This window comes from Solea solea, chromosome 15 (assembly GCF_958295425.1).
Source record: "Solea solea chromosome 15, fSolSol10.1, whole genome shotgun sequence".
Classification (NCBI taxonomy): Eukaryota; Metazoa; Chordata; class Actinopteri; order Pleuronectiformes; family Soleidae; genus Solea; species Solea solea.
In genome coordinates this window covers 18,168,252-18,177,860 of record NC_081148.1, presented here as the reverse complement: position 1 = coordinate 18,177,860, position 9,609 = coordinate 18,168,252, and the positions used below count along the sequence as shown (strand labels likewise).

Here is a 9,609-nt window from a genome sequence, read left to right as displayed (position 1 = left end):
TTCCGGGCCGCTCGCAAACGACCCGACGCAAAGCGTGACGACCATTTAAAGGCGGGGCGCTGTGCGTCACAGAGAAGAGCACGCCAAATGAAAAGGACTGGAGGGGTGTTTGGGGAATGATATAAGAATATAAAATAGTTATTGATGTTATTTTCGGTATTAACGAGTAAAGAGTAGAATAGAATAGAACAGAATGCTGTGGTCAGTGGATATAAAACAATGCTATAAAACAATATGGAAAAAAATAGTGAGACAACAATGGACAACAGGCACATTCATTGCTGAATAACTAAACAAATAAATAAATAAATATCAAAACAGTAAATGTACTTTTTGTCTATGCATTGCACAAGTGAGCTTTTAGGTTTATCACTCATTGTTTTGGTTTTCTGACCTCTAGCTCAACTTTCACTGACCAAAAAAAAAAAATTAAACCACAACACATTCAAAGTGAGTGGAGCATTCAGCAGCTGACGAGACTAATGGTTTTTTTTCTTCGTTTGGGGCCCGCGTGAACACCTCACCACCTTCTGTAATGGTGAATATAATCTGCACTGACTGTTAGACACTAAGCAGACAGATGTTAAACATCTTTTCTATCTGCCCAAAAAACATATCGCCATGATTCATATCTATCTCACACCACATACTTTTCCTGATAATTCCCATGTCTGCTCTCTGTCTCTCGGGTGATTCCTCTGACCTTTATTTTTATATATACACACACACAAACACACACACACATGTGTATATATATATACATATAATATATATATACATATATATATATATATATATATATATATATATATATATGTATATATATATATATATATATATATGTATATAATGTAAATGACATTAGAGGAAAAAAAAATCCCTTTTTGTTAACTGATTCATACCGTATCACAAATTAAAGCAATTTATGACCATGAGGTCACTTCAGGGCTGCAGTGTACCAACACCTCTGAACCACTAGATGGCTCCCTGCAATTTAATAATAAAGCCCTGCTGTGAAGAGGGACCAGGTGACAGAAAAAGCACATACAAGAAACGGTGTACAAGTCACAGTGCGTCCAATGAGGCTTTTATCTCATGTTGTAAGAAATATTAATGTATTCTGCCGAACATAATCAAGCACTGAGGGATCTTTCACAGCCCTCCTCCTGTTTTCTGATGAAATAGCCTGTAGGAGGTGATTATGGAGAGGTTGCAGTGGAGCAGGGTAATAAAGCTGCTGCTGTAATTACAATTAGAGCTGTTTTTACTGGTTCTGACAGGCACCAGACACCCACACTGGACTGAGAGGCTGCATAAGGAGGAGGGAGGGAGGAGGAGAACGCAAGAAAGACACGGGCTAATCTATAGTCTAATGCTCATGGGCACAGAGGAGTGAAAGGAGGGGTGTGAACGGTGTTAAAGCCGTGGTGATGATGATGATAGAGGTGAGGAGGCGTTAGCACAGATGATTACTTGGCAAGGGAAAGTGTGAGCAGGCGAGTGAAAGATTGGGAGGACAGAGAGAGAGAGGTCAGATGGTCAGCTGAGTGTTGAGAGGAGATTCAGACATTTATAACGATACAGGTCGTGTCGCTGCACAAAGACCAAATGAAAACAGGAGGCTTTATTTATACTGTAACAGTAGATTTGCAGTCTTACAGTCTCACTGCGTGGTAATCAGTCAAAAAGTACTTCAGCCATTCAACCCTCTGGCATTCGTTGACAGTAGCCATAAAACTCAAAATGTACAGTTACTGTCAGCAATGATCACAATACTGTGACTCATTATTAAGACATATTTTTATTAAAGCTTGTTCTCCTGTCATAATAGTGTGGTTTATGTGCAGTGGTGTACTACATGTATGTGACTTCATTAAGAATTATTTTCCACTTAATCAGTTGCACACATTGCACTAAGTGGGTGTCAGTTGTATTAGTTGAATTGGACACTTTAAATTGTGAGTGTGAGAGTGGGTGGTTGTTTGTCTCTCTATGTGGTCCTGTGATGGACTGGTGATCTGTCCAGGGTGTGACCCCCTGCCTGTGCCAGCTGAGATTGGCACAGCGCCCCCCTGGATGGATAGATGGATGGGTGTCGGTTGTTGTGTTTGTTCATGGCATTTATTTAACACCATGTGACACTGCTGTATGGATACATACAGAGCAAACTCTCAACTGACTGTGTAGTTGTGGTTCAGTCACCAAGAGTTAGTGTGTCAGCGTGAGACACTTAGAAGCAGTGTTGTAATATAACAAACTACAAATACTTTGTTACTGTACTTAAGTACAATACATTTCCTCGAACTGTTACTCGTTCAAAAGAAGAAGAGTTGGAAATGGTCTGTATTTATAGAGCTTTTCTAGTCTTGATGACCTGATTTATGCTACAGTTTTGTCATTAACCCATTCACACATCTTTCATACCCATTCACACCCTGCAACATGGGGTCTTGCTCAAGGACACATATAGACTAGCAGAGCAAGGAATTGAACCCACCTTCAAGTTGTAAGACAACTCACCCTGCCACATGGCTCAATCCTAACTCGTCACCTTTTTAATACTTTCACTTCTAAAACTTAAGTACATTTTATATTATAAATTTATTTTTGATACATAAATGCAGGGTTCCCGGTTGGAACAAGGGCCTTTCTGCATGGAGTTTGCATGTTCTCCCCGTGTGTGCGTGGGTTCTCTCCGGGTTCTCCGGCTTCCTCCCACAGTCCAAAAACATGCAATGTGGGGATAGGTAAATTGGACACTCCAAATTGACCATAGGAGTGAGTGTGAGAGTGAATGGTTGTTTGTCTCTATCTGTGTGGCCCTGCGATGGACTGGCGAACTGTCCAGGGTGTACCCCGCCTATCGCCCGATGTAGCTGAGATTGGCACGGCACCCCCCGCGACCCTCTGGCAGAGGATAAAGCGGTAGATGATGATGACTGACTGATGATGACATAAATGCAGTAAATGTCATATAGTTTAAGACCTTTACTTCAGTCATATTATAAAAAAGTGACTATAACTTCTACCAAAGTCACTTTCCGGAAAGATACTTGTACTTTAATTTAAGTATCCTTTTAAGATACTTTATACAAGACTGCTTAGAAGCACAAAACAACAATACATTTGCAGTCATGTCCCCAAAATGAATGATCAAGAAGATAAATAGAAAAACATAATGATGTCCTGTAAATGTTTGTTTGAAGGCTGTGCTGCTCTGTTCTACTCTGGTCAACATGTACAATAAGTATTTATAACGTATTTAATTAATATAACTAGCTATACGTAGAATAATATGTAAAAAACAACAACAAGGCATCATTCATTATGACACATATAATAGCAATAGTTGTTGTGCAACCACTTATATAAACTCTATACCATAAATGCTCAAAATAATATGAACGCTAATCCGTAAACAAGTGGAACGAGTTCAAAAACACAAGTGTCTTTGTTAGAGATTTAAGGAGATTTGCCCGGCTTACTTTGGCCCTTAGCAGGAGTCACTGAGTGTGTGTGTGTGTGTGTGTTTGTGTGTGTGCAAGTACTGTGACTCTGACTGCTCGCTCCAGTAAGTCTCTGCTGTGCCTGAACAAGATTACACCTCAGCCAAACTTAGGTCCACCCATGATGTGGGCTTGCGTTTAAGCACGTGTGTGTCAAAGCATCACTGTTTGTACTTGCATGGTTTTTGAGATGGCCCATTTCCTCTTGTTCACGACAACGCTCAAATGCAACATCTGCATTGTATTGTACGGACACTGGACACTTAAGTCTCACGTCCATTGCATATTGTTAAACTGCTCTTTGTTCACTGACGCAGGCCGCAGCTTAATTTGTCAGCACTCGCTCCAGTTGAAACAGGCTTCGTAGAAGTGAATTCAACACTGGCCTGAGCATGTGTGGCCTGAAAAAAACATGTTCAATCATTGGATTACACTAAATCAGCAAAATCCACACAGTAATGTGAAATCACAAGGAGGAAAACAAGATAAAGTAAAGGGGGTTCTTTCTTTTAATCACGGCAACTGATCTCAGCTCGACAGCTCAAGGTTGTCTACAAAGCACCAGTAATTTTGGAATTTATGTGTTTATAGGCTTGTGCAAGGGCAGTGTGTGTGTGTTAGTTTTGTGTAATTTTTAACCAGCCCTAATGACCAATGGGATATCAAGACTGACCCTGAGTTGAGCCATTTCACCTTGACAAGCACGGTGGAATGCTAAAGGAGCGGAGCTGAAAGTGTGTATGTGTCTGTGTGCGTGCGTGTGTGCGTGTGTGATTAGCAGTTATTGGTGCAACAGGGGCACAAACATTTCTGTGGTAAACTCGTCCTGGACACGAGGCTCCACATCATGGATAACCTGACTTTAGCTTTTTTTTCTTACCACCAACCATTCATCCAGCTGACCGTCAGCTATGACTCTGAAGTACTATTTTAGTTGTGACTATAGGTCTGTTGCAGATGGTGAATGAAAAGTGTTGCATTCTTAAACACTGATGAGGCAAAGTATTTGAGGTCATGGGGAACTTGGAGAGTGTGTGGTGGATTGTAGTGGAGTGCGCCTGCCGGATCCTTGGTGTTTCAACAGCAACAGGTATGGTTTAAATACAAACACGAGAAATATAATACGACAAAAGGTTACGGTTTATACGTTTATACATCAATTTCCACCGCCAAAGATGTACTATAGGTGGAATAGACTCCAAATCACTTGCAGCTGGTCAGTCAGAGATGTTGTTAAACTATAAATAAGGACTTAAAAGTTGCAGAGGTAGAAATGTATTTCATTTACTAGATGGGGTGCTGCCACAGGATGGTAAAAACCTGATATCTGAGTCCCTCATATTTTTTCCCCCTGCAGTTTCCGACTCTCACCAGTCTCCAAAGTGTCATATTTTTCAGAAACATTGCAAGCTCTCCTGCGGGGGGAGGTTACATTTCATGAACCTGAAACATTACAGTGTCAGAATCCTGACTTCAGAGAAAACTAACCCATCTTTTGGCTCATATATAAAACGTAAAAGAACACACATGATCACACACAACCTTGTGATCATTGTCCCTTCTTCTCATGCACGCTGGGACAGATTGCATCCTGCTTTTTTTTTTTAGCCACATTAAATCATAATCGGGGGGAAATAACTCTCTGGTTGCTGCATCCTTTAAAAAAAATGTAGGACCCCCCTCCTCCGCTACTTAAAGTCAAACAGATGCAGCAACTGAGCATTTACTGAAACATGTGCCTGCCGTCGCACCAACACAATCTCTGTATCAAGCCGAGCTACATGCATTCACAACAACATGGATATTCTGTGCATTATTCTGTGTGTTTATGTGTGTTTATTGTTGCCAGTCTGCTCCTGTGTGTGTTCTATAATATAGCTTTATGGCCAGCATGTGCATATTCAGCTAATTATGCGCACTTGATATATATGGCTAAGTCTTCTCACACTCTATAAACTACCAGAAGCCATTTAGCTACTTTCCCTTGATTTCCCTCTGGTGCAGATTCTATCTCTGAATTTCTGGTAAGCAGGCCAGAGAAATTGCTTCCATGTGTTCAGTTGCGATCACCTCTTAACCACGCTTACCTCTTACCTCATACCTCGCTACGAAAGATTGGTTACAAAAATAGTCTTTTATTTATAGTCTTTAATACGTTGTTGTTATCTAATTTCAAGTCATTCCGTGTGTGCGTGTTCTACTTCCAGCAGCTAAAATTTCACAATAAAGGAATAGTATAGTGTTCTGGGTTTCATGCCGATTTAACGAGAGGGTGGATAACAGTCTCGATATCTGTTTGTCAAATAAACATCCATCGACTGCTTATCTTGGCCCGAACATGAAGACTGTTAGCAGAGGGAAACAGTTAGAGGCTGCGTTTGTGCAAAGTTCAAGACGGCACAAACAGCCTTGCTCGGATGTTACAGACGCTACATCCACTTTAATGCATTTTGTTTTAAGATGCATCATTTCAGCTGTGTATATGTTTAGTTTTTCTTTTTAAACAGAACATTTTGGAAAGGCTACAGGCCACATAGAATTCTGTGGTTGTCATGTTGTCTAGACAAACCTGTTAATACAATAATGCAGTCATCCACATTTGCTTCCTGATCGTTCCTGGTTCATATCAGACAGGACTCAACTACTTTGAATTAAGGAGTCCATTTACAATGGTCCAAGAAAAGAAATCTCTGGTCTTTATAGACAATCTGCTTGGATGATACAGAGATTTAGACAATGCTTTGTAGTATGGGTGTCCCATATAACCTGCAAAAAACAAAAAAAAGAAAATTAGTGTGTTTTACAGCAGGCAGAGTTAGTTATTTTTGGACTTATTTCTCATCAACAAAGATATTTGAAAGTGCCAGACTCTTTCTTTAAAATATCAGTTATCAAATGAGGCAAAACCAGATCAATTCAGTAAACCGATTCCATTTTCTAAGATTCACCCACAGTTGTAAGGGTCAGAAGGTAAATACAGCTTTTCCAACACTGAAGCCAGGCCAACATAAACTGGAAACGTCCAACTGCAGCCGAGCAGTGTGAAAGTGTGCTTTCAATTACATAGAGTAAGTTAAGGTAGACGAATAAAAGGAAAGTTGCTCAGTATCATTTATGTTCATCAAGCAAAGAAACAGCTATCAACATACCCACATGACATTTAGTGGCCACTTCTCAGAATGTAATGATTGTGGTTCAGTGGTCGAAAGAGTGTGTGCAAAATATCCACTCGGTGAAAATGAGCTCACCTGCAGACTTTAATACCATGATTGCAAACATGAGTAAGCTATTAGTAAAAAATGATTTGACCATGACAGAAACAATTGCTGCAATTACTGAAATAATGTGCTCTCAAATAATAACACGCCATCCTTTCAGTACTATGACCTGCTGGAGTATAAACCATAACTTGGGTCGGCTCAGTTCAGTCCACCTTAGTTGATGGGGGGTAAAAATACTCACACACAATCAGCTCAAACAAAACAGCTTGGGAAAATGAAAGAAAAACTAACAAAGGAGTAACACAAGTGTCAGTAATAGAAAAGCAGCATCATGGAGAAACGTTAACAGTATTATAATAACTGCAGCCTGCCACCGAGGAGAAAATCATGAAGTTAGTCTGACATCTGGTGGACAAAATCTAAAAACAACTGCACCTGTTTCTATTCCAGTGTTGTGTGCCGTGGGAGTGGAGACCCTTCACCGGGGAGAATTCAACAGCCTCGGCATATACCTCCTGTAAGTTTTCTTATCTACCTCGTGAAATCAAAATCTATTCTAAGCCATTCCTGACTCTGACCTACTTGAGGCTGAACTGGCGGCACAAATAAGCCATCTGGATCTCAATATGGCAAAGAATGTGTGGCCTGTGGGCTTTGAGAAAACAGTGACAATATTATATGACCTCCATAATTGACCATATATTGCTTATACGCAAACAAGACTTGCAAGGAAATGTCAGGGAAAGACTCCAGGTGCAAAAATGCAAAATGCAAAAATGAGCGGAGTCCTTCTGTACGGATTTGTATTATCTCTGCGGCTCAAAGCCAAACTCCCACAGAGGCACAGGAAAACATCTCCCATAGGAGACCAGGGATGCTCAATTGTTTATTGTCTGTACAAATTCAGATGAATGCTGCACACAGAGAGACGTGGAAACACAATAGAGCAAAAGTTATTCAAAAAAGATGTACAGTGATGTGGGTCCTGACCCAATGATGGTAAATTGTGTGTATTTTACTGATTCACTACATGGTTATTAGATTGTTACTAAGTTAGAGGGGAATTCACAGGTAGACACAGCTCTTAAATGCCAAAACACCTGCACAAATGATATATGCTATATCTCTTAGTAATGTTAGTTTGTCACAGGGCATGTGAAGTCTTGCCCACTAAATTTTTGTAACGCAATCTTCAGTGACACATTATAAGATCCATTTCACATATTTCTGAAGACATGTTCCTGATTTTATCGCGGAGACTGTATCACGTTCATTTGGCTTTCCTGCAGCGTGTCAGCGGTTGCCATCATGATCTTTGAGATGGCCTATTTTCTGGACGCTCTCCTGTTCATGTGTCTGCCGTGAGTACACAACACTCAAACGCAACATATTGTATGGATACTGTAACTTGAATGCAAACGAGGGGCCACATCATTTTGTCAGGTCATTGCTTTTTAGGTCACAGTGTCTTCTGTATTACCATTTTTATATTACCACCATACTATTCAGCTGATTGTTTGCCAGAAACATTTTTTTTTTAGAAATTGTATGAATTTTAATCCTAGCATGGAGATATTGTTTCTGCCTAGCTGTGTCCATGACAAAAGGACCTTCCTGCTTCCTCCTCTTCTTCCTCTTTATCTCTGTAGCTGTCCTCCAGACTGGCAGCTATTTGTGTTGTGGGGGAAGATGGCTCGCATTGGAGGCTTCCACAAGTTCCTCTATTACTCCATCATGTCCGTGGTCTGCTTCTTGCACCCTGTGTTAGTGTGGCATGCAGTTATCCCAGGTAACAAAGGAGGGATCACTGTAGTTTCCTTTAGTGATACAACCTCCATGAAACAAGGACCGTGAAAAATAATTTGGGATACTTATAAAAAGAGCCTATAAAAATGTAAATATATGTTCGACTTCCAGGTATAATGCTTCTGGTGACAGCTGTTTTCAACTTCATACTTAGCAAAAAAACAAAGAACAAGACACACAAAAGGCCACAGGAGCGTTACAGCGAGCAAGGCCTGACCACTGTGTGTGTGCCGGAGACTGCAGAAGCAGACAGCGCCTCCTCCTTGTTCTTCCACATGGGGACAGGAAACAGAGCGGGACAAGTGGCCCTCACACCCAGAGACGGATGCCTCGGCCTAGGCGAGAGAGGAGAGAGCGTCCAGGCCATGCTGCAGTTGGAGCAGACAGCATCGCCCAAAGACGTAGACAGGGAGAGGAAGAGGAGGAGGTGGAAAGAGAGGAGGCTGATAAGCCTCAGAGGTAGGGAGGAGCCTGTGGAGCGGGAGATGGAGGAGATGGACAGCTACTGTGAGGCTGAGCCAGACACCACCTCAGACACGGCACCTATGATTACTGACTGAACGTCCCCCCGAGCTCAGACTAAGCTCTTTGCTGATATCACATGATGGAAAGCTTGAGTTGTGCTGACTGGGTGCAAATAGCAGGTGCCACATATTCAACTGGAAATACCCCCAAGAAAATATCTGACCAGCCAAAATGAGACATAAACATAAAATATAAGATTTAAAATGTAAAAATAAAATGTTTATGTATTCTCTAAGGCTCTGTACAAATATAATATGTAATTGTTGTTTCTCTCATCTGTATATGCTTCATTTCAATTTCTGTATATTGTAGTATTTTTAATGAAAATAAATTAAGTAATTTGATTCCTCATTACATGTGGGTGGCTTTATGTCTGAAAGCTCGTTGATTTGGGAGCAGACGTTTAAATGTGGAGCAATCCAATCCAGTTAGTGTCGCATACATTATTCATAAGCAAAATAAATTAGATCAACTGTTTCCCCTAATTCAGCTTCAGTGGAAAACGTGTGCAAATGTGACCAAGAGCAGACATTAGCGCTTGTGCAGGTGCA

At 40.8% G+C, this 9,609-nt stretch overlaps 1 protein-coding gene across 1 annotated transcript; it reads left to right on the top strand.

Moving 5' to 3' along the window:
- Positions 1 to 4,132: 4,132 nt before the first annotated feature.
- tmem72 (transmembrane protein 72) lies at positions 4,133 to 9,326 on the top strand. Its single transcript, XM_058652042.1, has 5 exons — positions 4,133 to 4,596; positions 7,178 to 7,244; positions 8,017 to 8,088; positions 8,377 to 8,516; positions 8,645 to 9,326. The coding sequence occupies exons 1-5, from the start codon at positions 4,521 to 4,523 to the stop codon at positions 9,091 to 9,093; spliced, it is 804 nt and encodes a 267-aa protein (XP_058508025.1). The 5' UTR covers positions 4,133 to 4,520; the 3' UTR covers positions 9,094 to 9,326.
- The last annotated feature ends 283 nt before the right edge of the window (positions 9,327 to 9,609 follow it).

What these genes read in the sequence shown, in the direction of transcription:
- tmem72 (XM_058652042.1), top strand. Translation starts at nt 4,521, where the DNA reads ATGGGGAACTTGGAGAGTGTGTGGTGGATTGTAGTGGAGTGCGCCTGC. An exon ending in TGGTGTTTCAACAGCAACAG is followed by an intron (nt 4,597 to 7,177) that starts GTATGGTTTAAA and finishes TTTCTATTCCAG; the next exon opens with TGTTGTGTGCCGTGGGAGTG. An exon ending in AGCCTCGGCATATACCTCCT is followed by an intron (nt 7,245 to 8,016) that starts GTAAGTTTTCTT and finishes GCTTTCCTGCAG; the next exon opens with CGTGTCAGCGGTTGCCATCA.